Source organism: Mirounga angustirostris, unplaced genomic scaffold (genome assembly GCF_029215605.1).
Source record: "Mirounga angustirostris isolate CCGP_5_RB_7025 unplaced genomic scaffold, mMirAng1.0.hap1 SCAF_10, whole genome shotgun sequence".
Taxonomy (NCBI): Eukaryota; Metazoa; Chordata; class Mammalia; order Carnivora; family Phocidae; genus Mirounga; species Mirounga angustirostris.
This window is the reverse complement of record NW_026991718.1, coordinates 110,486,085-110,513,793: the sequence shown is the minus strand read 5'-3', so window position 1 is coordinate 110,513,793 and position 27,709 is coordinate 110,486,085. Positions and strand designations below refer to the sequence as shown.

Genomic DNA, 27,709 nt, shown 5'->3' with positions numbered 1-27,709 from the left:
ATGTGGACGGCCTGGTGTGTGGCTGTTTTGTCTGTGGCAGCTGTCTGTGGCACGCGCCAAGAGACAAACGCTGTCCTCAGGGTTACCAAACACGTGCTGAGCAACGGTGAGTCCAGGGGGGTTAGCGGTGACATGGGGTGGGCAGCGCTGTCCAGCCAACTCTGAGGTTCCCAAGGACCCTCTTTGTCACTGGCAGATTCTGCATCAGGTGGATGGGTAAATTATTCCCCCTTCTGCTTTTGGCTACCACTTCCTGAGCGCTTACTCTGTGCAAGGCAGCATGTTAAGGATTTTAGAGCCAAGGCAGTAGACAGCAGTAACTAAGAGCTTGGGGTCCTGGAGTCATCCTTCCTGGGGCTCAAATACTGACCGCGTGGACTTAAGTCCACAACTTGAGTTTTCTGAGCCTCAGTTTCCTTATCTGCAAAATCGATGTGATTTTGGCCCCATCGCGGAGGACAGATATGAGGATGGATGAGAAAGCCTTTTGAAAACTTAGCACAGTTCCTCGTACATGGGAGGCCCTCAAATGTAGGAGCTGTAATTATTGCTGCCTTTAATTCTTGGGACCTCATTTTTGTCAGCTGGCAAATGAAGACACTCCCTGCCCTGACTCCCGTCTAAGCAGGTTTATAAGCTCTGAAGTATGGAGCACTCAAAAGGGAGAATGAAGAAGAAAATCTTTCCACGTTTGGTGAACGATGTGAAATCTAGTGAAAGTGAGAGCAGGTCAAGGTCAGCAGCTAGTGAGCTTGCTGGGATGTCAGGGCTGGATTGGTCTGGAGGTGTCTTCCCATTCGACCCTGACGTTTTACCACTAGGAAGAATGGCCCAGAGAGCCGAGCAGTGCTCCAGCGGTGGTACCCGGGGGCTGTGGGAGAAAGCCCTGACTGGTACCCTTGCTTCTCTGCAGCCATTTCCGGCACCCTACAGCAGAGTGATGCTCTCCGCTCAGCCCTGAGAGAGGTGCCCATGGGTAAAGCTGGTGGTGATGGTGGCGGACCGCTCTTGGGGGGTCTGCTTGGTGGAAATGGAGGTGGAGGTGGTGGAGGCGGTGGTCTTCTGGGGGGCCTGCTTGGTGGTGGGGGTGGAGGGGGTGGTAGTGACCTGTTGGGTGGAGTTGGGGGAGGCTTATTGGGTGGTGGAGGCAGCAGTGGTGGGGGGCTGTTAGGTGGCAGTGGCAGTGGGCTGTTGGGTGGCGGAGGCAGCAGGGGTGGGGGGCTGCTGGGTGGCGGAGGCAGCAGTGGTGGGGGGCTGCTGGGTGGCAGTGGTGGGGGGCTACTCGGTGGTGGTGGTGGTGGTAGGGGTGGTGGTCTTCTGGGGGGCCTGCTTGGTGGTAGGGGTGGAGGGGGTGAAGATGACCTGTTGGGTGGAGTAGGGGGAGGTTTATTGGGTGGTGGAGGCAGCAGTGGTGGGGGGCTTTTGGGAGGCAGTGGTGGTGGTCTGCTGGGTGGCAGTGGTGGTGGTCTCTTGGGTGGTGGTGGTGGTGGTCTTTTGGGCGGTGGCCGACACCATTACAATGACTACAGAGGCGCTGAATTCTCCCGAGGTGTCGGTGGCGTTCCCTACAACGATTTCCATGTCCGAGAGCGCCCCCCAAAATATTCCAATGGTGACCAGCTTGGCGGTAATTACAAGTATGGTCACATCGAGACCAATGACAACACTGCTCAGCTGGGGGGCAAATACAGATACGGTGAGATCCCTGAGTCAGATGGAAGCAACAGGGACCTCCGAAACGGCGACTACCGCAATGCTGTGAATGCATATGGCAGCCCCAGGGGCCATGGGCGGTACAGGTCAGACGAAGTTGCAGCAGCCGTGGGCAGGCTTCACCGGAGAGAGCTGCGGCCTGGAGAGATCCCACCCGGTGTAGCCACTGGGGCACTGGGCCCAGGTGGTTTGCTGGGCACTGGGGGCATGCTGGCAGCCAATGGCATCCTGTCGGGCCAAGGTGGCCTGCTCGGCGGAGGTGGTCTCCTTGGCGATGGAGGACTTCTTGGAGGAGGTGGAGTCCTGGGCGTCCTCGGCGAGGGTGGCATCCTCAGCACCGTGCAGGGCATCACTGGGTAAGGAGGGGCCAGGCTCTCCCTATCAAGCCCAGATGATGAACCTACAAGCTGGGTGATCACACCCAGGGGCCTGGAGTTCAAGGCTTGGCCTCAGGACTGGAGGTCTTGAGAGCCCCAAGTTGTATGGCTTGGGGGTCTTGTCCTTAAGCAGTCCTGAATGTGAGTCTCAACTCACCTTTTCATTTATGTGTGTGACTCTGGGCCACACTTTTCATCGCTCTGAGTCTTGATTTCCTCATCTGTAGAATGGTCATAGTCACAAGATGGAAAATACCCAAGGATTTAAAACTACACATATAGAGTAATTTCAGCTGTGCCCAGTCTCCTCCGCACATTCACTATCTAATTCAACAAATACTTAGTGCTCCTCCTACGTGCAGGCCACTGTGTTGGCACTGAGCACGCGGCCACATGGTTAGCCAAAAGACACGTCTCTTGTCCTCATAGAGCTTGCAGGCTAATGGGGTATATGGGCTTTCATAAAGATGCCTGAAAATAATCATACAGTTATAACACCAGCAAGCAGTTCATGGGGGAAATAGGGATGTGTATAATGGGGGAGGTCAGGGAAGGCTTCCTGGAGGAAGAGGGTCTTAATCTGAAATCTGAGAATATGTAGGAAGGAAGCAGGCAAGGAGGGGCAGGGACAATAGAGGGAATGGCATCTTTACAAGAAAAAAAAAATCCAAAGGAAATACCTGGAAATGCAAACAGTGCGTCTCCAGCCAATAGGAGGGTGGGTCATGGCATTCTTTCTCTTTCACTTCTCTGTGTTCTCCCAGTTCTATCCACAAACCTCAGGTCTCTTTAGGGCCAGGAGGAATGAACGCAGCACAGAGAAGGGGGTGGTGTGAGACGGGGCACTCCTGGCGAGGGGTGGCAGGCAGTGGGGCTGACCCCCATCTCACCACCCGGGTCCTATGCAGACTGCGCATCGTGGAGTTGACCCTCCCCCGGGTGTCCGTGAGGCTCCTGCCTGGTGTGGGTATCTACCTGAGTTTGTACACCCATGTGGCCATCAACGGAAAGAGGTGTGTACCCTCAGCCCTGGAGGGGCCCCCATCGCCCTATGTCCTGGCTGGGAGATCGTGGGCAGGTCATTTCCCCTCTCTGTACCTCAGCCTCTTTGTCCATAATATGGGGGGAATAATAAGACCTAATGTGTTACCAGTACGTGGCTTATACTTTTGGGCTCAGGTCATCTTGTGGTCCCCGTCAGCCGTGAAGGTAGCCTGCATGGTTGTTAAGCTCTGGGAGGCTGGAGACAGGCGACAGCCTGGGTTTGAATCCTGACTCTCTTTAAAGCTGTATGACCTCGGGTCAGCCCCTTCATGTCACTGAGCCTTAGTGTCTTCTCCTGCAATGGACATAAAGACACCTCCTTTTCCAGGTGGCTGTGGCCACAGGCGAGGGAAGGCAAGCAAATGTCTCCCTGAAGAGTGCCTGCCACAAAGTAGTGCTTATCCGAGAACCTCACAGAGAGGACTTTGGTGTTGATTTCTCCCCATGGGATGAGGTCATGTCTACAAAGCTAGGTCAATGGGTAGTCACCTTGGAAACCAGAATTTATGTATAGAGTTCATTTATTGACCCCTGTTCCTAACCTTTGAAGGAAGCTCTCATAGACTAAGGAAGAGATAGAATTTGTTCACATATGTAGAGGGACCAGGGAAGCCTTCCGGTTTGGGACCCCTAAAGATGAGCAAGGAGCATAATAGATGCACAAAAGAAAGAGGCAGGGACAGCAAGGACAGAGGCCAAGGTGCAAGGTGCTGCATAGAACTGAATGAAGCTGAGCTGCCTGGCAGTCGAGGTTGACTCACAGTCTCACCGGCCCCATGATCTCCTCCAGTCTCATTGGCTTCCTGGACATCGCTGTGGAAGTGAACATCACTGCCAAGGTCCGGCTGACCATGGACCGCACGGGCTACCCTAGGCTAGTTATTGAGCGATGTGACACCCTCCTGGGGGGTATCAAAGTCAAGCTGCTTCGAGGGTGAGTACCAGCGGGCAGTGGAGTGCCTTGGGGGATGGTGAAGTGGTCTGTCTTTGACAAATCATATGGTTACGAGTAAAGGCTCTAGAAGAAGCCCACAGTTCAAACCTCAGCTCCACTATTCCTTGCTGTGTGACCTTGAGCAACTCTGTTGCCCTCTCTGTGCTCCAGCTTCTTTGTGGAATGGGGGTAACTGTTTTCCCTTTGGAATTGAGATAATGAATGCAAAACACTTAGTACAGAATCTGGTACATTTTAAGAGCTTTCTGAATATATGTCTAGCAGGAGTTTTGTGTCTCTTGGAGTCCTAACTCATGGGGAAATTTCCCAATGGGTTCTGTCCAATGCAACCTTGGTTAGGGGTTGAGTTTTTTCTGTTATGCCCTCCTCATAAAGTGGCCAAATCCCCATACTCTGTCCAGAGAGGTTTCAAGTGTCTGTGTATTGGGTACGCTGTCCCCCAGTGATGGTCTTGGATGAGGGCACATCAGGGCAGCTCAGAGCTGAGTCCTTTTCTCTTCACTCCCTGGCCCTCATCATGGGAAATGCTTCTTTGGCTTCTCTCTTCGAGACCTCTGACCCCCTACTCCTTCCCCTCCTGTGTTATCAGTGTTTTCTCACTATCACTCTAGTGCTCCTCTTACCTAGACTTTTTTTTTTAAAGATTTTATTTATTTATTTGAGAGAGAGACAACGAGAGAGAATACATGAGAGGGGGGAGGGTCAGAGGGAGAAACAGACTCCCTGCTCAGCAGGGAGCCCAATGCGGGGCTTGATCCCAGGACTCCAGGATCATGACCTGAGCCGAGGGCAGTCGCCCAACCAACGGAGCCACCCAGGCGCCCCATCTACCTAGACTTTAAAAGTAGAAAAACTCATTGTGCCACTTGAACTCAAGAATTTCTGATTCATGTGAGCTTCTCTGAGTCTTTGTTTCTGTTCTAGGGTAGGTAAGGACAGAGACAATTGGCCCCTGATATTTTGGTGAGGAGAGGAGGTGGAGACCCAGAAACCTCACAGATTTTTACATTCACATTTTCACTAGGAAATATATTTGGTAATACATGGTTCAAAATATAAAAAAAAATAGGGGCGCCTGGGCGGCTCAGTTGGTTGAGCGTCTGACTCTTGATTTCGGCTCAGGTCATGATCTCAGGGTCATGAGATTGAGCCCTGCATTGGGCTATGCACTCAGCGGGGAGTCTCCTTGAGAGTCTCTTTCTCTCTCTCTCTCTCTCTCCGTCCCTTTCCTGCTCTCTCTCTCTAAAATAAATAAATAAATCTTTAAAAATATATGTAAAAAAATTAAAAGGCACAGACTGAAGAGCCCTCTTCCCCACCCTGCTTCCCATCTGCCCCTCCCCAGCAAGCTCACTGTGCTTCTTTCTTGATTCTCCTTCCAATTCCTTTCTACAAATGAAGCAAACATGAATGTGGATTCTCATTCCCAACCCTCCTTTTAACACAAATGGGCACATCCTATAAACATCATTTTGCACTTTGTCTTTTTCACTTACTCTATTTGGAGATTTTTCTGTATTTGAACATTGAGACTTTCCTTGTTGTTTTTACGGCCATGTACTATTCCACTGTCTGGACAAACCCCCATGAATTTGTCTAGTCCCCTGGGGTGGGGACATGGCAATCTGCCTAATCTTCTGCTCTGACAAACAGGTTACAATGAATAACCGTTTATATACATTTTAAATGTGGGTTGATGTATCTGCCAGATAATTTCCCAGAAAGAGAAAACAGTCTGTGCCCTGAATGGACACAGATTAAATTCAGATGATCCCTCCCCCCACACACATAGACACACACACACACACCCATGCATGGGTAAACGTGCAGGTGCATTCTCAAGGGCCTTACCCTCCAAGGAGATTTGGAACCAAGACAAGGCCCCTCGAGGTGTGCATCCACTTGAAAAGGAGACCAAAATGCATAGTGGAACGTTCTAATTAGGACACGATCTCAAGAAATTCTTTGCTCTGTCAAACTGGCAAGCATTGGACGGTCAGTTACGACGTGGGTGGACACAGGGAGTGTTCAGTGGGGGCAGAGACGGATGGATTTTTAAGGGGCCAAACTGTCCGTGACACTTTGTATTAGGATAGCCATGTTTCACTCACTTTCTCATCACTGAGGGGTCTCGGGAAACACATGCTTGCCTTACAAGTCTGTCCATCTACGTGTCTTGTCTATGCATCAACACCGTGATCTCCTCCCCTCCTCAACTAACTGGTTAAGACAGTTAGTTTACAGCTGGTGATGGACTTAGAACTCGCTCTGGACCACTTCTCCGGACCCGTTTCTTTGTCTGTAGAACTGATCACATGTCCCAAGCTTTTCAACAAGAGCAATGCATTTCCTCTTGCGGACCACATGAGCACATTTTGCTGACCAGTGTTTCTCCTCCCCTCCCTCCCACAAACATTAATTGAGCACCTACTATGCACTAGACACTGTGCTAGGTGCTTGGATCAAGTAATACGTTCATTTCCCTTTAGGAAGACGGCACAAAGCGGCAGCAAGCAGCCCACTGAGGGGCAGATGAGCAGGAGGGAATGACTTTTGCACCTGGCCCATTGCAGAGTTCAAGGAGCATTTGTTTGTTGGATGGGTGAATGGATAGATGGATGGATGGATGGACAGACGAGTGAATGTTGAATGAAAAGCCAAGCAATTTGTCAGGGTTGCCTGTCCAGTCAGGTCCAGCCACTGTCCTTCTGGCTTTCAGAACAATTTCCCAGTTCTCGCTGTTCAGGGCCTGGCCAGGGACCCCAAGTGTGGACAAGCTTGGTGAGCTCCCTCCTCCCTTCCACTCCTCTCTCTGCAGGCTTCTCCCCAACCTCGTGGACAACTTAGTGAACCGAGTGCTGGCCAACGTCCTCCCTGACTTGGTGAGAACCCATCCCGGGATGGGAAGCTAGAAGCACAGACTTTCCCCAGACTGAGGGACCACAGTCCAGCCTCCATCCCTGTGGGCATGCAGGTGACCCAGAGGGACGGAGGGAGCCAGAGGGCTGGGACATGTTCTTGGGGGTCTGGGGAGGACCTGGAGGACCATGGAGGGACAGAGTAGTGAAGGGATAAGGAAGTGGAGCTTAAGAGTCACACAGTTCTGGTTTGAATCCCAGCTCGGGCACTTCCGAGCTGCGTGACAATCATATTCCCTCTTTGAGTCTTGGTTTTCCCAGCTATAAAATGGGGGTTAGGAGAGAGCCTTCCCCATAAGGTTGTGGGGAGGACCGTGCCGGGCACAGAGCAAGCAGGCAGTAAATGTTAGCTGTTGTCAGTATTCGTGCTCCCCTCCCCAACCCTAGCCCCATCACTGGAACCTCATGCCGTCTCCCCTTACAGCTCTGCCCCATCGTGGATGTGGTGCTGGGTCTTGTCAATGACCAGCTGGGTCTCGTGGACTGTAAGTCCTTCCTGCTTTGCTTCATTCAGCCAACATCTGCCAGCCCTGATCTGGGCCTAGCCATGGGAGGCACTGGGGACATAGCATGTCTGGGAGGAGGGTCCAGTGTGGTGGGGGCACACCCACTCAGGCCCTCAGAGTGCAGTGCAGCCGATGCCACAAGAGAGAGGCTACCTGGCCAGACATCCCCCCGGAGGAAGGAGTCTCCCACCTGGCCTCGGAGGCTCAGGCTCTGGACTGGGACAGGGAGGCTGGGTTTGAGTCCTGGCTCTGCCCTGACACCGGTGTGGACTTGGAAAGACTTTCCAGGTTCCTCATCTCTACAATGGGAGGTTGGCTTCATCCCGCAGAGGGATTGGAGAGCGAAGAGCAGGAGACACCGTGGAGACTGTCCGGGTCCTCAGAACCAGGCTCCAACACCACCCCACCATCCAAGATTTCTGAGTGAACATTCCTGAAGGCAGACCTGCCCCATATAGTTGTGCAGTTCACGCACGGCATGTTCCAGGGATCTCCTTTCATATAGACCACCACAACATAATGGAGGCACCTGACTTATGAGGGGCTGTAGTTTCTACAGCCATACAGTGCAGCCCTCTGGGGTGGCAGTCCCATCTCTCGAGACCCCAAGCAGTTTGAGGATGGCTTTCCCAGACAGGTAAAGTTCTCTCCCTTTGTGGCCAGGAACAAGGGAGGAAGAGCCCAGATGATGGGGCTATTGGTCACAAGCAGTCAGGGAAGTCCACGCTTCAACTAAGCACCACATCGTGGAACCTTAAACCTTTTCCCTGGTCATAGTACTTCACAGTTTACAAAGCTTATCGATATCCAGACTCTCATGGACCCCACAGTATAGTCCAAGGAGTTATATTAAACCGATTTTACAGAGGAGGGAACTGGAGTTCAGAGAGGTGCAGTGTCTTGCCTAAGGTCACACAGCAAGGAAGAGGCAGAGCTGGAATTTGAACCCAGAACTCTGGCTCTTTTCATGCTGTCTGGATCTGGAGCCTTGCTGCTCTGCCTGCTTTGGGGCACAAGGAGGGAAGGCATCTCGGAAGGTCAAGGGGACTCCCCGTGACCCCCACCTTTGCCTGCAGCTCTGGTTCCTCTGGGGATATTGGGAAGTGTCCAGTATACCTTCTCCAGCCTCCCGCTTGTGACTGGGGAATTCCTGGAGCTGGACCTCAATGTGAGTGCCGGGGCCTCGGGGCAAGGGGAGGTGGGCAGGGGTGTGACTGCCAGACCCATGGGCTTCTACTCAATGTCTGCAAAGCAACGTTTGAACAGGACCCTCTTTTGATGACTTGAGGACCTTCTAGGAGCCACATCAGAAAACACAATCACAGCCAACACTTAGAGGTGCTTACTGCTTTCCAGGCACATTCTAAGTGTTTGATGTAGATTAACTCCGTCTATCCTCACAGCAACCATATGATATAATAAGGTGAACTCTTATTGAGGCAACGGAGGCACAGAAGTTAAGCCACTTGCCCAAGGTCACACAGCGAATAAATGTGAGCCTGGGATCTAAACCCAAGCAGTCTACCTTCTGCTACTACGGACTTGGGTTTCCTGGAGGAATGAATCCGGCCGCGTGATGATAAGCGCCAGCAGCCGGCAATCCGTGATTAAAAAAAAAAAAAAAAAAGTCCTGATTCATAGCATTTGCTGATTTCCATGGTCTAAATACTGCCACCGTGGCCCATTTTAAGCTACCAACTTGATATCACTGAATGAAGAGTTGGGAAGACAAGCGTAGAATGTCACAAGAGCGCTTATGAGCTGGCGTGAGCTGGTTCTGGGACACCACCGAATCCGGCCCCTAACTGCACGGGGCACATGCATGCGTGCTCCCCCTGCGCTGTACCAACATGGATGCTTCCCCCCCGCCCCGCCCCCCGCCCAGTGCTCCATCAGATACAGACCTGCAGGGGCACACCCAAGCTGCCACAGACAGAGCCTACTTGGGCACACATATATGGGCACACCTAGTCTATTCATAAGCAATAGCCATCCAAGAGATATTTGTTGGTCACCTGCTGTTTGCCAGACTCTGGCCTGGGGCTGGAGGTGCATTGGTGAACAAGGTAAGATCTCTGCCTTAATGGAGCTTACAATCTATTGGAGGGGATAGGCCATCCAAGAGTCACTCAAACAAAGACACAAAGATCGTGAAAGAGGGTCCCAGGATATCAGAGCCTGAAGCAAGGAGATAGGATGTACCCAGGAAGGTCATGGAGGGCTTCATGGAGGAAGTGACACTTAAGCTGAGACCTGCCAGATAAGTGGGCCATAACAAGAGAAGAGTGTGGGGGAGGGAACAGGGTGTGGGAAGGTGCCACGGTGGGGGTCATGAGATGGTGGTGGGGCCTGACCCAGTCAGTAGGGACAGAGTAACTCTCCATGAGGTGGAGAAGTCCCCGGTGCAGATCACACAGCATCTGCCGACCGTGGAAAGGTGTCTGGTCTTTAGAGTGTAGATACGCCATGGCATTTTGCAGATCCATAAACATGCTGACTTGTTGTGGCAGGATGGAGTGGGGAAGAATCTATGTCACACATGTATTGAAAGCAAAAGATGGCTGTAAGTGGTCATAAAGTGAGAACTGCAAGAGGTTCCATTCCATCACAAATGAAGGAGAGCTGGGGGCCATAAAAGAAAGGATAACTCTGTCCCAGTGGGCTTAACCGAGGAAGGCTGCTGCCTGGCGGCAGATTCAGGACCTCACCCAGTCTCAGCCTCTTCCTCCACTTATCTCCCTGTACCCCTCCCTGTGACTCCTTTCCTCTCTGCTTCCCCAGACTCTGGTTGGGGAGGCTGGAGGAGAGCTCATTGACTATCCACTGGGGCGGCCAGCTATGTCTCCCAGACAAAAGATGCCAGACTTGCCCCCCATGGGCGACAACACCAATTCACAACTGGCCATTTCTGCCGACTTCCTGGGCTCAGTGTTGGCCCTTCTGCAGAAGCAGGGGGCACTGGATATCGACATCACCGACGGCATGGTGAGTCATGGCCCCATCGAGAGGTGGGCTGGGCTGGGCAACAAAGAGCTCCCCACTGATCCTGTCTAGTCCCCACAGACTTGGGAAGATTGCTTTAAAGCAAGAACAGTAGTAGACAGCCCATCCCCCACTCATTTCCCACTCATGGACATGTATTGATTATGTCAGTGTTTACCAAAGCCTGGTGCCTAGGGTATTTTAGGTGACTCACAGCCAGGGCATGAAATAACATCAAATCATATTCAGTTCTATTTAATTTTATGCCAATCCTTCTTTAAAAGCATGATATATGTTTCTATATATGTATACCAATATAAATGCTTAGAATCCTTTTACTTGGTAAACATTGATATTAAAAACTAAATCATACATAAGAATAAGGTATGATCCAGAGTAATTTTCTTTCCAAACCTTTTCTTGTGAAAATTGCAAGCCTTCAGAAAAGTTACAAAATAACACAATTAATGCCCAAATATCCTTCACCCAGATTCACCAGTTAATAGTTTGCCATATTTGCTTCATGTATACCAATCCACCCATCCATCTGCTTACTCACCCATCTACTCATCCATACATCCATCGTTCTATCCTTCTTTCCTTCCATCCAACTTTCTGTCCATCCATCCATCCATCCATCCATCCATCCATCCATCCATCCATCCACCCATCCATCCTTCTATCTATCTATCTTCTCATCCATCCATCCTTCCATTCATCCATCTATCTAACCTATCTATTATCTACTTAGCTAGCTAGCTATTGTTGAACAATTTAAGTTTTTGGAAACATGACATTTCACTCCATAAATTTATGTCTATCTGCTAAGAATAAGATGTTCTAAAAAAAAAAAAAAAAACCACCATATGATTTGTGTCCTTCTTGGTTCCATCAAGAGGAAAGTCTCCATTTAGTGCCAGTATATAGTTAACCCTCTCTTGCACTTTTAAGTATCCTCTTTTTAACTCAGAGAGAACAGAACTCATACCCATAGCCCTCCACAGACAATGATATCCAAGCAGAATGTAATGGCATTATTTTTTTATTGTATTTACTTTTCCAGTTGCCATTTCTTTCTGTCAAATGGTAGTGGCTTTCCATTTTTTAGTATTTGAGGTGTTCAAAAGCAAGTCAATTGAAAGAAAACATTAAGTAAATAATAGTACAGGCTGTTCAAAGATATGGCAGAATTATGCATTTAGTGGACACTGAGTTATGCACATGGACTCACTGATGCTCACCTTGTTTTAATCAAGAATTACATTTAGAGGGGAAAGAGTCAGGTCTGTGGTGAGCTTAAGTGGCTGGCCCTGTCCACTTAACCACAAAACAGCTACCGTGATCAGTATGGTGGTTGCTGTTGGACGGGCAGGGCCCCCCAAGTGGTCTTTAAAGAGAAGAAGATGCCCCCCACTGGTTGTCTTAGGGTGTGTAGGAGTTTAATCACTGTGTTAGCAACTCCCATCTGTCCCCATAACCTCAGGGACTCACATGACCCTTCTTGTCCTGCAGTTTGAAGAGCTTCCTCCTCTTACCACGTCCACGCTGGGAGCTCTGATTCCCAAGGTATGTAAGGCAGAAGTGTCCCCTTGTCTTCAGTGCTGCCCTCCTTCTAACTGTCCCAGGAACTGGGTCAGAAGGGGAGACACTCAACACTAGGGTGGGGCGACCTGACACCCTCCTTAGGAGTGCAGTGGCAAAGTGTGGTATCCAAATCCTTATGAGAGGGGAGCATGGAGGGTTGAGGTGGAAAGACCCTGAGCTCTAGCAGTAGACTGGCCTGCACAGGTCTAATCCTGGCCTGGCTACTTTGTTGCTGTGTGTCTTCAGGCAAGAGTCTTAACATCTCTGAGCCTTAGCTTCCTTATCTGTCAAAAAAGGATGCTAACTCCCACTCCACAGCTTCATCTAAGAGAGTAAGGATGATGAAGGTGATAATTCATGTAAAGATGCTGACACAGAGCACATGCAGGTGGAGGGTGGCTTAGATGGGAAGAGCCAGGTTTCTGGAGCAGACAAACATGATTTTGAATTCTAGCTCAGCATGTCTCAACCATGCTACCGTAGGCAAATTACTTCTCACTGGGCCTCAGTTTTCTCATCTGGAAAACAAGGATAACAACTCCCACTTCACTGTGTGGCTGAGAACCTGGGATCTGAACGTAGGCACAGAGTAGGCATTTGATAAATGTTCACTGTTATTATTATTGTTAATAGTAACAAAACCTATTTTAAAAGCGGGGGGGAACAAGTGGGACTCTTGTCAGGTTAGTAGTTAGGTACAGTGGGAACAAAGGTCTTTCTGATCCCAGTTCCTGTCCCAGCGCGGGTCCCAAGCCTGTTACCCTGCCCCTGGAAGCAAAGAGTTTCTTACATAGTAAGTGTCATGCAGGTACGAAGGATTGCTGTAATCTACAACCATTTTAGACATTTCTCTATTCTACCTGTTCTGCTTCTGGTTGTAATTCAGAGGCAGGAAGGGAGACCCAACTCAACAAATGGTCACTATCGCCCTCGTGTGGTTGGAAGCTGAAAGGCAGAGCACCATTATCTAACGTCCAGAATGGTGGCTGCTCTGGGAGGCAGGGAGAGCCCTCAGTCAACTGGACCTTTTATTTATTGGGCCACTTCTTATGTGCACTGCACTTTACAGCTTATGAAAGAAATTTAAGAGTGCACTCTTTTATTTGGTTTTAATTACCCTCCCTCCCCCGCATTAATGGGGCCACAAGAGAGGAGCAATCCATTTTACAGATAGGGAAACAGAGGCTCAGAGAAGTCACACAACGAGGAAGTGGCAGAGCTGGGCTAGAGCAGGGACTCAGGCCTTGAAATGGGGCTGGGTCTGCAGCAGGGGGAGGATTCAGGCTGGACACAGAGGAATGTCTCCTGGAAATCCAGGTTGGGGTGGAGTATCAGAGTGGGGAGGGGCATCCCGGGTCTCCTGCTGCTGTGGGGAGAGTTTGAGGGGGACTCTCCACATCCCTGTGAAGGGAGGTGTTGCTAATTGTTGGAGACTGTGTATGTTGGGGTAGGTCCCTCCAGCTATCCTGAAAATCCCTTTGTGAAAAGCCAATTCACGAAGTCATTGATTTGTCAAAAGCCAGATTGCCAAAGGGTGGATCCACTAAGTGGTCATTTGGCTGAATTTACTAGATTTGCCAATAGACCCAGTTTGTTCAAAAGAATTTCACCTTGGGGCGCCTGGGTGGCTCAGCTGGTTGAGCGACTGCCTTCAGCTCAGGTCATGATCCTGGAGTCCTGGGATCGAATCCCACGTCAGGCTCCCTTCTCAGTGGGGTTTCTGCTTCTCCCTTTGACCCTTCCCCCTCTCGTGCTCTCTCACTCTCTCTCTCTCAAATAAAAAAATAAAATCTTAAAAAAAAAAAAGAATTTCACCTTGAATGTGTTCAAGAAAATAAATAGAGAGCCTTCTCGGGACCAGAATCCACACTGCTGCATTGCACATGGAAGTTTCCATTTACATGGAATTCTTTTCTTTCTTTTTTTTTTTTTTTTAAGATTTTATTTATTTATTTGACAGAGAGAGACACAGCGAGAGAGGGAACACAAGCAGGGGGAGTGGGAGAGGGAGAAGCAGGCTCCCCGCAGAGCAGGGAGCCCGATGCGGGACTCGATCCCAGGACCCTGGGATCATGACCTGAGCTGAAGGCAGTCGCTTAACCAACTGAGCCACCCAGGCGCCCTACATGGAATTCTTTTCAAAGTAACTTTGTCGTTTTTCCCATATATTTATGTTCATTTAATATATTTAAGAAAAGTGTTCCTTAGGGGCACCTGGATGGCTCAGTCAGAAGAGTGTGTGACTCTTGATCTTGGGGTCATGAGTTCGAGCCCCACGTTGGGTGTAGAGATTACTTAAAAATAAAATCTTAAAAAAAAATAAAGAAGAAAGAAGAGTGTTCCTTAAAATAAATTTTTTGGTAAAACAGTTATTTAGCAAATATGGGAACTGATTGCTTGATGAATTGTCCCTTTAGCTAATTAGCTTTTGGGGAGTCCATTTGCAGCAAACAGGCTCCGATTCCTCCCACCGTGGGTCTCCAGAGACCGCAGCCAATCCAGGTAGGCTGTGCCTCACTCTGGGACTTCACTGTGAAGCCCCTTAAACTGTGAACTTTCTCATTCCAGGTGGGGCATCCAGAGGCAGCAGGAGGGCAGGGAGGCCTGGGCTTCTGAGTAACATAGACCTTGGCTGGAACCTTAGCTCTCCTGCCGGCCATAGACAATTTGCTTGAGCCGCAGGTTTTTTTTTTTTTTTTATCTGTAACATGGGGAAAAAATACCCCATGGAGTTGTTACGATGATTTGATGCAATCGTGAATGTCCAGACGAACCCATCTTGCTCAGCAGCAGGTTCTGAGCATTTCTGGACATCAGGCATTGAGCTTTGCTGTCACCCCCACATTTAATTCTTCCAGTAACCTTACATGAGAGGCTCGGAGAGGGCAGCCCCCTGCCCAAACCCAGCAGTAGGTCAGAGCCCCTGCATGTGGTTTGTAGGGCTCGAGAGATGCTGTTGGATCTGAGGGTGCCCAGTCTGAGACCCTGGCCATGTGTTTAGAGGTTGGCTGATGCCCCACTGGGCACCCCCACCCCCCAGGGCTCCACTCACTCTGGCCTGGTGTCCACCCCCAGGTGTTCCAGCAGTACCCTGAGTCCCGCCCACTCACCATCAGGATCCAGGTGCCGAACCCACCTTCAGTGACGCTGCAGAAGGACAAGGCACTGGTGAAGGTGTTCGCCACTTCTGAGGTCATGGTCTCCCAGCCCAATGACGTTGAGACCACTATCTGCCTCATCGATGTGGTGAGTATCTGGGGGGGGGGGGCGTCATGTGATCTTCTGGAGTCCCCAGACCCCTTCAAACCCCCATGGGACCAACCATAGTGACTACTAGCCAAACATGGGGCCAGATGATCTGATTCAAATCCAGTCTTCAGCACTTCTAGCTATGTGACCTTGGGTGGATCACTCCCTCTCTCTGGGCTTGATTTTCTCCTCTACTTTATGGGGATAGCAGCGGGGCATTAGTAAGACGCTCAGAGCAGTACCTGGCCTACCATAAGGGCTCCTTCACAGGTTGTAGAGCACGGTGTGGCAATTCATGCATTCAGCGATTTGTTTTGAGCATCTACTCTGGGTTACGCTTTCTACTAGATGCTGGACAAAGGGGAAACAAGGCAGATGGTACTGGTTCTCAAGTCCCTGAGACCCAGCAGGAGACAGATACAAATACAATTTCCAGTTATTTCATAGAGAAGAATCCTCTTAAAATCATGTGGCTCCTTTTCTCAAAACTTCTCCTTTCAATCCTGAAACAAGAGCCAATCCACTAACAATGACCCACAAAGTTCTTCTAGATCATCCCCTGGTTACCTTTCAATTCCTCACTCTTTTGCTCTTTTACTCTTTCACCAATGTGCCAGGTGGAGTTCCACCCCGGGGCCTTTGCATATGCTGTTTCCGCTGCTGCTTGGAATACTCTTTCTCCAGGTGTCTGCATGACTCACTTCCTCATTTCCTTTAGGTCTCTGCTCAAATGCCACCTCCCCAGAGAGGTCTTCCCAAGACCAGCTGTCTAAAATATCCCCACCCCTGGCCTCCCTCTCTCTCTCAGCCTTAACCTGACACTGTACAATGCATTTGTTAGTTTACTGCTGGGCAGAGATGCACATTGTCTTCTTCACTACAGCATCCTCAGAGCCTAGCACAGGGTCCCGCACATAGTAGGTACTCAGTAAATATTTGTTGAAGCAATGTGCTGTGTTAAATGCCATTTCCCCCTTGGTGGTTAAAGCTTTAGATTCAGACACTTGGGGTTCTGTCCCATCTGCTGTGTCTTCTCAGGCTCTCCTCCCAGGATTCAAGAACAACTGAGCCACCTCTAATCCAGGAAGTGGGTATTCTCGGCTAGAGCATGCCAAGCCATGGTGTGTTGGGGGTCCTTTCTGGGCATCATCAGATGACAGATTAAAAGGGCTGGTTCTCACCCAGGGAGTGGAGATGACTGCCCCTCATTGGTTGGTCCCTACTCTGTGGAAATTTTCCATCAACAGCCCAAATGCTGTATGATTCAGCTCAGAGCCCTGCCATGAAGCCCCAGTGCCCCCAGGATGCAGCCATGACTCCTCTCCAGCCTGCTAGCCCTGCCTGGTCTGGCCCCTTCTCACTCCAGTCATCTGCGGTCCTCTTACCTCCTTACTCTCTGGCCTTCTCTCTTCCCTCTAATGCTAACCTCTTTCCTGCCCCGGAGCTTTTGCACATACCCTTCCCACTGCCTGGATCACTCTCACACCCTCTTTTTCACCTGGCCAAATCCTATATACCCTTCAGGCATCAGTTCGTGAATGGATGGGATGATTTTGCACACCCATGCGGGTCCCTGCCATACACACCCAGAGCATCCAGTCCTTCATCATCCCAATTACTCACCTGAATGTGTTGGAGCTTCTTTTTTTTTCCATAAGACCAATTTATTTTATTTTATTATTTTATTTTATTTTATTTTATTTTATTTTATTTTATTTTATTTTATTTTATTTTATTTGGTGTGGGAAGCAGGGAAGCAAAGAGGAACGTTCCTATAACCAGGCTTCTGCTGGAGAGGGGTTGAGTCTGGACCTTTCATGCCCTCTGCTGGGGGTGGGGGTGGGGCAGTTGCACTTGACATTGATGATGCCCAACCCCATCTGCAGTGGCTCATTGGGAGCAGCTTCCTAGGCTGCAGGCCCCCCGCCCCCCGCCCCGAGACAGCTCAGACACCCGCACCAGCCAAGCAATCCCTGCTCCCTGCGACAGTGTCTTTCTGAGGGAAGTTCGCTCGGCCCTGCTGCCTTACTTGAAAACAACCCACTTGTCAGCGAACGTAGGCAATTTATTACTCCCAACCCCCCTCTCCAGAGCGGGGATATCCATTATATAGGGAGCGTTACTGGGGTCTCGGTTCGTAAAGGGAGGTTTGACCAAGACCTCGGGGGACGGACAACCTCTGTTAATGCAGCACCTAGCCGGCGCCTGGCACACACAGCCCGCCCCGCAGCGCACCTCATTGTCACCCCCTTTCCTCCAGGACACAGAACTCTTGGCCATGTTTTCCGTGGAGGAAGATAAGCTCATGATCGACGCCAAGCTGGACAAGTAAGGGGGTTTGTGGACTCGGGCTCCTGCCGCTCAGAAGGGCCTCTTTGGTCCTGCCACGCCTGGGGCCAGCTCCTGAAGGGACGCCTGGGAGGACACCGGAGGTCCCCTCGCACGGCTGTCAGGGCTGGGTAAATCCCGGAGGCTGCAGGGGTGAAACCGGGCTGTGAGTGCCAAGGGCCCTGGCGCGAGCTGGGCAGGGTGGGTGATGCCGTGAGCTTCAGAGAAAGGACCTACTGCCAACAACAACTACAATGTCAACAATAATAACAACGATGGGTGTGATGAGGATGTGCCCGGCTTTGCACTAGGTATCTGTATGCATGATCTTGTTTAGCCTTGCAATGGCCGTGCGGGGTCAGGGCTATTATTTTCCCATCTTTTTTTTTTTTTTTTAAAGATTTTATTTATTTATTTATTTGAGAGAGAATGACAGAGAGCACATGAGAGGGGGGAGGGTCAGAGGGAGAAGCAGACTCCCTGCCGAGCAGGGAGCCCGATGCGGGACTCGATCCAGGGACTCTGGGATCATGACCTGAGCCGAAGGCAGTCGCTTAACCAACTGAGCCACCCAGGCGCCCCTATTATTCTCCCATCTTAAAGAGGAGACAACTAGGGCTTAGAGAGGAGGTGTACTGACTCAGGGCCGCACCGAGGGTACAGAGAGGGGCTCTGGGCCAGCCCAGGTCTGTCTGGCCCAGAGCTGCATCATCCATTACAAGCGCAGTCTCCGGAGCCAAGCAGTATGCGTTCAAATCCTAACATGACCACTGACGGCCATGTGACATAGTCAGGTGACTCTGCCTCTCTGAAACTCAGTTTTCTCATCTGAAAACGGGGATAATAGTCCCTACCTCGTAGGACTCATGAGAACAGCTGTTATTTGTTGGATGTTCTCTATGTGCCAGGCATTGAGCTAAGCCCTAAGTGTGTCTCCGTTCATTTCATTCCTGATGTCAGCCTATGGCAGTAAGTACAATTATCATTCCTACTTCAAGATAAATGAGATCCTATGTAAAATTGTCAGCACGTGCCTAGTTCGTTGTAAGTTGTTCTTCTTACGACAAATATTTATCAAGCCCAACAATGGGAATTACTCGGAATAGGACACGAATCAGAGCCATCCAAGAGTCTCTCTAAGGCGGCGATGCTTGACCTGAGGCCTGGATGAGGAGAAGGGGCCATGGAGGAGGGCACAGTTCAGGCAGCGAGAGCAGTGCAGGAAAGAGCTCAGGTGTTGTGGATGGAGTAACCGAGGGGGAAGGAGGGGAGGGAGTGGAAGTCGGCAATAAAACACGACGGAAGCAGTCTTCTCCCCTGAGAAGGCTCACTGGTTTCTGTGCTGCCGGATGCACAAGGGCTCCAATCGTCTGGCCCAGGGCAAGTCTGGTCCGGCCTCTCTCAGGTAGGGCTGTTGGTCTGCAGGTGACATTCAGGCACAGTGAGACCGAGACCCTCAGGGGGCAGAGAGAGACCTCAAACCCTGGTCTCGGGCCCCCTCCTCAGAATAGCGCAGCGGCCAAGAGTGCATCTCAGGGCATGAGTCCTGGGCTCTGTCTCCTGAGCTCTGTAGCCACGGCGAGGTCCCCTGGAGCCTCAGGTTCCGCTCCCAGAGGGTCACGAAAGGATCGAGCGAGGTGGGGATGATCGCTCCTGGGTGCGTGCGACGCACCCTGTACCAGGAACAGGCTCGCTTGGATTGCTCATTTAGTCCTTGCAGCTGCCCACTTTGCAGAGGAGGAAACCGAGGCAGAGAGAGGGTAAGTACTTGGCCAAGGACCCACAGCCAGTAGGTGTCACAGCTATGATCTGAGCCTTACGTACACCAGTCCGTCCTGATCCATGGGCAGTAAGTTCCAGGACCCCCCGGTGGATGCCTGAAAGCGCAGCTGGTACTACAGGTTAGCTGCACTGTGCTTGCCTAGCTCGCATACCTGTGGTAACATTTACTTTATAAGCTAGGCACAGTGAGAGACTAACAACAGCAGCTCATAAATAAGATACGACTATTGTAAAAATAGACTGTAATAAAAGTTATGTGACTGTCATCTCTCTCAAAGTACTGTACTATACTCACCCTTCTTTTTTTTTTTTTAAGATTTTACTTATTTATTTATTTGAGAGAGAGAGAGAGAGCACAGGCTGGGGTGGGAGCAGAGGGAGAGGGACAAGCGGGCTCCATGCTCAGTGCAGAGCCCGACGTAGGGCTCGATCTCAGCACCCTGACATCATGACCTCAGCCAGAATCCTGAGTCGGACGCTTAACTGACAGAGCCACCCCGGCATCTCTATACTCACCTTTTTTCTTGTGATGATGTGAGATGAAAAAATGCCCACGTAATGAGGTGAAGTCAGGTGAATGTGACGGAATGTCAGGATACTATTGACCTTCCCATAATAGGCCAGAAGGGGACTCCTCTCTTCCCGACAGCAGCTGAGCGCGGGTCCCTGAGCCCATGGACAACGAAACCTGGGGGCTACCGTGTATGGTATAAAAGCTCGAGCACCATGTCTAGTACATAGTTGGTGCTCACTACGTGGACCTCAACACTGTTCTTATTAACTGCCCCCGGGGGTCAAGAGAGGTCTTTGTGAGGATGTTGGTGGAGGGGCTTCTGAGAGTTCATTGCAATACAACCCCTTATGATTCTCAGGCAATCACTATTTCTAACTGGCTGTTTGCTTTCTCGGCAGGACTCACCTCAACCTCAGAACCTCAAACGTAGGCAACTTTGATGTAAGTACTAAGCTCAGCCCCCAGGGCAAGATCCTCTGGGAATGGCATCCCCGTGTGGCTGGCTGGGGCCCAGGGAGTTGGGGAATGCCAAAGCATTGACATCTCTGTCAGGCCTCCGTTCCAGGTGGGGAAACGGAGGCCCACAAAGCCAGGGAGGGGCTGGGTACAGACTCCCAGCTCCGACTCTGCCTGTGAGGCTGTCCCATTTTAACTGACTACTCCCATGGAGGCCACTTGGCCCAAATCCCTCCACTCCTGGGTGGGGAGGTGCTAGGCGCAGCCATGTCCTACAGGACCCCTGCTTTTCTGGATTGCGTGGGGGGAGGTTGGCTTTGCCACTGACTCCCATGTAATCTTGAGCAACTCCAACCCACTCTGAGCCTCCGCAAATAGGTTTGGATTTATTCCTAGCCACCACTTTACCACCACACTCTGGAACTCTTCCTTTCTAATCTGAGATGCTCAGATTCTAGGGTTTGGTCCTGTTTCCTCGTTTCTTTGCTGATTATTGGGTCCCCCCACACCACCAAAGTCTGCAGAAATGCCCCTCTTTTCTTTTACAAACTGACGACTAAACAGATGCCCGCTTTTCCGAGCAAGCTGGGGTGAGATTTCCACATGCGCAGAGATACTCAGATCACCCACGGTGTTGCCTCTTTCTGAGTTTTTGCAAACCCCAGCCTCTCCAACCCATGGAGTGGTGTCACCAGCTTCATTTCATGGATGGAGAAACTGGGGCCCGGGGATGAGCAGTGACCTGCCTCGCAGCTGCTTGGGGCACAGCTGGGACCAGAACCGGAATCTCCGGACTCCAAGCAGAAGCAGCGGCTCACAGAGCGTGATATTAGAGAACAGTCCTGGGATAGCAGAGCCGGGCACGGGGCACCAAATTAAGCTTTTTTTTTTTAAACAAATTTCTCTCATTTAATCCTCAAAACAAACTTATGATTTGGGCACAATTATTAGCCCATTTTCCACATAAGGCAGCCAAATGCAGAGAAGTTGGTCGACGTGTCCAAGGTCACGGCGCTGGGATAAAAGTCCCGCGCGCTTGTCACGGTCCTACCATGTGGTTCTACACCAAGGCAGGTACTTTACATAGAGGAGTTTACGTTTGGCTTTTACAACCACTGTACGAGGGAAGGGTTATTCATGCCTATTTTCAGATGTGGAAACCAAGGCTTAGAGATGTTCAGAGCACGCACACATGAAAAGTCTCAAGGCTGGGCATTTCACCTGATCTGCCCATAACCCTCGCTGCCTCCTTGCAAGCGGGGCTTGCTGGCCCATTTTACAGCTGAGGAAGCTGAGGGTCCTAAGTGGTGAGGGAGACTTCCCAGAGGCCCACAGAGACTAAGCTGGGACGGGAACCCGGAGTGTTGGCGACACAACCCCAGGGCCTTGCGTGACACCACCATAGACTACAGGCCCTGGGCCTCCCCCAGTCCCAGCCTCACCATGAGCCTTGGACCAGCACAGGCCCTGCTCTGGGCCTCAGTCTCCCTAACTGCAGAGACAGCAGGCAGACAGATATGCCTCACGCCTGTCCAACTCGGTGGTTCTCGAGTCACGGCAGCTCCCAGATTCTCCCAGAGCTGTTCTGCGTCTTCCGCTTGGGCCACAGGGTAGGGCCTCAAGGAGCCCTTGGGGATCTGAGTGAACCCCTGCCAGGGTTGAGTTCTCCTTCTTCCCTGCAGGTTGGCCTCTTGGAGGTGCTGGTGGGGAAGATCTTTGAGCTGGCGTTTCTGCCCGCCATGAACGGTGAGAGTTACGCCCATGCCTCTGCAGGGGTGTGTGGCTGGGGGGCCTGGAGGCTGCTGGTTTGCTGGGCGTATTTGACACACAGCCGTTCTGCCTCAACTGTATTTCTGAGAACTTCACCCTAAGCTTATATAATTAACCCTCTGAAGGCAAATGTTGCCCCGAGGGTCCATCAACTTCCTTATTTGCTGCTTCTGCTGTGTTCTCCTTCTCCTTCTTCTTCCTCTCTTCCTCCTCCTTCTTCCTTACTTGGCTGATTGTTTTGTTTTTCTGATTATCTATGTAAAATTCTGATTACATATGAATATTATATGTGTGTAAGTTTTAGAAAGTCCAGAACAGTTTAAAAAGTAACATCTCACCTCCCAGAGGCACTTAATCTCAACACCTGGTTATAGGTCCTTCTAAATTCTTTTTTCTCCATTAAAAAAAAAAGTCCAAGATATTTCCTGATTTCTTTTTGTGTGTGTTTATTTTTAGTTGTGGTAAAATACACATCACATGAAATTTACCTGCTTAACCATTTTCAGGTGCAAATTTAGTATTGGTAGGTATATTCACATTATTATGGCCCTGATTGATTTTTATTTTTTCTTTATTTTTAATGTTTTTTTTGCACTTGATTGAAACTGGTTTCCTTCCTTTTCTTTTTATTGACATATAATGTATCATTTGTTTTAGGGGTACAGTTCTGTGATTCACCAGTCTTACACAACACACAGTGCTCATGTGTTGTCCTGATTGATTTTTAATCATGTATTTAATTTTACTTATACGGGGACTATGTGAATAATTATTGTTGTAAAAAGTTCGATCAGTAGAGATAAAGCTAAAGTTGCTCTTACTGATCTCCCAGCCTCCTAACCCAGACTCTGCCCCCTAGGCAACCACATTATCAGTGAGGGTTTTCCGCTTCATAGAACGAAGGAACAGAGCATGATTCCTCCTCTCTGTGGTGCCTCGGGGACATTATCAGGAAGTTATCTGAACTGTGGGGCCACTGGAGGCTGGGAGAGCTGAACCCTCCCCATTGTAACCTCGTCCCTAAGGCCTCCACCAAACCTGGCCCCACCCTCCCTCTTCCCACTTCCCCCTGGTGGAGGAGAGGATGGAGAGGGACTGCTGTCAGCTCTACCAGCCGGGGTTCATTTGGGGCGCTCTCCATGTCCAACAGACCTTTATTCTGGAAACTGTCACCAGAAGAGGCTGAATCGCAATCCCAGGAAGGCCCTGGTCACCAAGGTCGTGCATGTTCCCTGGCAGGAGAGGAGGATGTCAGGAGCGAGGCTGGGCTGGGCTGACTTTTGAGGCAAGAGGTGGAGACTCTCGCCCGGGCTTGGTCACTAAGAGGTGGTGTGAACTTGGCAGCAAGTCCCTCATTCTCACTTTATCATTCTCAAAAGTGAGAGGCTGGATTAGGACCATGATTCTCAAAGTGGGTTCCATGAAAAATTAGTCCTACGGGATACTCTTAAGAAGAGGGATTCATGGCCAAGCAAGTTTGGGAAATTCTGAATATACTGCCCTAGGGTAGATTCACCATGTCCTTAGCTCTCTGAAAAGTCCCGCTGGAGGCAGAAAATCTGTTTAACTCCAGTTCCCCCACCTACCCTTTCATCCATCCATCCCTTCCTTCCTTCCTTCTTCCCTTCTTTCCCAGAACATGAGTCAGCATGAATCTACTTAAGTTCTGACAATCTAAAAGCAATCAGTACATCCCACCGTGGTCACTTGTTGGGACTCCATGTGCATCCTTCCATGCCTCCATTCAGCGAACATCTGTCCTCTCCTCTGTGCCCAGCCCAGGGCTGGGTGATGCTGGGGACACAGTCCTGGCCTGCAAAAACCTCACACTCTGGGTAGAGGTGACAGATGGAGAAAGAGAGAATTCATATTCTGTGATTTTTGTAATGGTGGGGGTGGTTCAAGGGAGGGCAGGAGCCAAAGGTTTCTTGGCCTGGGCTGGGGGAAGCCTCACAGAAGAGATGACATCCAAACAGAGTCTCGGGGGAGTCTCAGAACTCAGCAGGCAGGCAAGGCTGAGGGCGTGTGCTCTGGGCAGGAGCACCTGCTCGGACAAAGGCCTAGAGATGGAACAGAAATGGCTGGTCTCCTTGTAAATCTTGGTGGCCTCCTATAAGGCTGATGCCTCTAAGCCACACTCACTCTGCCTGACCGTTTTGGTGGTGGTGTTTCTTTTCACAGCCGTGCTGGGCTCTGGCGTCCCTCTCCCCAAAATCCTCAACATCGACTTCAGCAATGCAGACATCGACATTTTGGAGGTAAGGGGAGAAGAACTCTGTTCTGCCCTTTGTTCCATGCCCAGGAGTTGGGAGGAGGAAGAGAAGGGAGGGGAAAGGTAGGGCAATGGAGGCCTCTTCCTTCAAAGGATGGGGCTGAGGGAACAAGAAACAAAGCTGAAGAACCGTCAATGAAGCTCTCTTCATCCACCATCTCATTTCGTCCCCAGGACAGATGTTATTGCCTCCATCTTGCAGATGGGAATACTGAGGCTCAGAGCTGTAAGGGGCTCACCCACAGTAGAAGTGCGATGTAGTTCACTGGAAAAACTTTTATTGAGCACCTATTGAGTGCCAGATGATGTGCAAGGGGGTGGGGAATACAGCAGTGAATAAAATGGACAATCCTGGTCCCGGAAAATCTCTCCCAGCCAGGGGGACAATGGGCCTTTGGATAGATATTCCTGAAATAACTGCTAATTATAATCATGGCGGGTGCCTTGAAATTCAGTTGCAGGAGGCCTTTTTGCCATGATAAAAGCCACATATGCTCATTAACTGAAATTCGGAAAATACAGAGAAGATTAAACAAACACATTTATTCTCTTAGATACATTTGCTCCCTAGAAATGACCACTTAGAGCATTCTACTTGTTTTCATTCCAATCGTTCTGGAGTTTTATTTTTAAACATGACTTTGCTCAGTAGGGCCTGGGTTCCAATCCTTATTCTGCCAGTATCCAGCTGGGTGACCCTGGGCAAGTCACTTAACGTCTCTGAGGCTCAGTTTTCACCTCTGTAAAAGGGGCTAATCATAGCACCTCTCCTCAGGGTTGCTTTTAGAATAAAGTGAGAGTCTAAGTGTAAAGTGCCTTATACTTAGTATAAGGGGAGGCCACTTGCCCAAGGTCGCCCAGCTAGTGAGAAGTAGGTTTTGTACTGGTATAACGGACACAGCTCCAACCGTGGTTCTCGACTAGGGCTGTACTGCAAGCCCCCTCCCCAGCCTAAGGGCCTTTTTTAAATTAGTGGGGATGATTTTTTCTTTCCTAAATAATCATACTTGAGTATTTCACATCAAAATACATACTATTGTATTATAAATTACTTACCTTTTATTTCTTCTTTATATTCCAGCAAGGGATATAAGTAGGTTCTATAGATTATGAATTTCATTTCAGAATAATAAAGGAGATAGCACAAATACCTGTGATAAAATGTAAACTGGAGTGTTGGGTCTGAAAGGCGCAGAACCGCTGATTTAAAGAGAAAACCAGCTTTGGAGTGCCTGGCTGGCTCAGTGGGTAGAGCATGTGACTTCTGATCTTGCGGTCGCGAGTTCGAGCTCCACATTGGGTGTAGAGATTACTTAAATAAATAAACTTAAAAAAAAAAAAAAAAGACCCAGCCCAGACTTGGTCTTGTACAACCTCTGTAAATGGTAGCTACTTTCTTCTCCTCTTTCTTTTTCTTTTTAAAGATTTATTTCTTTATTTTAGAGAGAGTGTGCGGGTATGGGGGGAGAGGCAGAAGGAGAGTCTCAAGCCGACTGCCCGCTGAGCACAGAGCCTGACACAGGGCTCATCTCATGACCCTGAGATCATGACCTGAGCCGAAACCAAGAGTCAGGCGCTCAACCAACTAAGCAACCCAGGCACCTTCTCCTTCTTCTTCTCCCTCTTCCCCCCCTCCCCTCCTCCTCCTCTTCTTCTTGTTATTATTGTTATTATTATATGGGTCTAGCCTTTTATTTTAACTTTTTCATTTTAAAACAATTTTAGACTTACAGAAGAGTTGCAAAAATAGTACAGAGAGTATGAGAATACTCTTCACTCAATTTCCCCTAATGTTAGCATCTTATATAACCAGAGTATAATGATCAAAACCAGGAAGTTCACATTGATAGAGAACTATTAACTAAACTACAGATCTTCCTCAACGGTTTTCGCACTTGCTGTCCTTGGTCTGGTTCAGGATCCAGGATCCCACTTTGCACTTGGTTGTCAATCCAAATCTGGAATGGTGTCCTCCAACGTGTGACAGTTCCTAAATTCTTGTGTTTTATGATCTTGACATTTCTGATGAGTCTGGCCCATTGTATGGGATGTCCTACAATTTGGATCTGACCGATGTTTTCTCACGATGAGATTGAGGTTACGTATTTTTGGCAAGAACGCCACGGGAGTGATGCTGTGTCCATCTCAGTGCACCGTATTGGCGGGGGGTGGGGGGGGTGGGGCACGCAATGTCAGTGTCTTATTCCTGGGGATATTGACTCTGATCATGAGGTGAAGGTGGTCCCTCTCAGTTTCCCTGCTGTTGGTTAACTTACTATTTTTCCCATTGTAACTAATAAATATCTCATGAGGAGATACTTGGAGACGACCACCCATATACCTTATTTCTCATTACACTTTCTCCCACTCATTTTGGCATTCTTTAATGGTTCTTGTCTGCAAGAGTTATTACTGTGGTGTTTGCCTCATGGAGGTGGTGTTTGCCTCATTCCTTCCACATTTATTAGTTGAAATTGAAAGGAGGAAGAGCCATCCTTTCTCCTCCATTAATTTATTTACCCAATTATTTATATCAGTACAGACTTATGGGTACTTATTTTGTTCCATGGGTTAAATCTATTATTTACTTTGCTGTAGATATTTTGAGTCAGGAAAATTCGATTTTGGAAGAATGTGGACAGACGCTCAAGCTTGTTTCTCTTATTTGGGGGAAGAAAGAGATGAGGGGCAGGAAGTGAAGTGTCTTGTCCAAGGTCCCCTGTACAGGGCAAGCTAATGACATGGCCAAGGTGCTCCTCCGGCCCCTTTAGTCCCAATAAACCCCCACTGTTCGCAGTTGCTCCTTCCCAGAAATGTGTCTTGCCCAGTCCTCAGGCAGGTGACTGCTGAGGTTGTAAGCAGAAGCCATCTCCCCCACTAACTGGGTTCTCTGTTCTGACTCCAAGGACCTCCTGGTGCTGAGTGCCTGAAGGACGGAGGCAGGGATGCTGCTGCAGCCCCAGAGGAAGCCAGAACTCGCCCGGGAAAGGCTCTGCTAACACAGTCTCCAGCCCTGAGTCCCTTCAGCCCCCTACGACAGGTTCCTCCCCAGCTTCCCAACCCTCTTCCCACCTGCCCCCTCCCCCAAGAAAGGAACCAGCCAGAGACTCTTTTGGCAAACAGTGCCGGCCACGGTCAGTCCTACGGTCAGCCCCCGCGTTGGAAAGGAGGTCACCTGGAGGATCGAGTCCTCTTAGACTCCATGCCAAACCCCACACTGCGCACTTTACACTTTCAATAAAAGATTCCAATTTCCTTG

General features: G+C 49.8%; 1 protein-coding gene across 1 annotated transcript; it reads left to right on the top strand.

The window, feature by feature from the left end:
* Positions 1–27,709, top strand: BPIFB4 (BPI fold containing family B member 4). Its single transcript, XM_045883833.1, has 16 exons — positions 1–106; positions 914–976; positions 1,550–2,069; positions 2,999–3,103; positions 3,925–4,068; positions 6,908–6,971; positions 7,432–7,492; positions 8,590–8,681; positions 10,295–10,498; positions 12,008–12,061; positions 15,155–15,325; positions 17,589–17,656; positions 20,351–20,393; positions 22,091–22,154; positions 24,360–24,436; positions 27,357–27,709. Exons 1-16 carry the CDS (start codon positions 1–3, stop codon positions 27,378–27,380), a joined length of 1,860 nt encoding a protein of 619 aa, XP_045739789.1. The 3' UTR covers positions 27,381–27,709.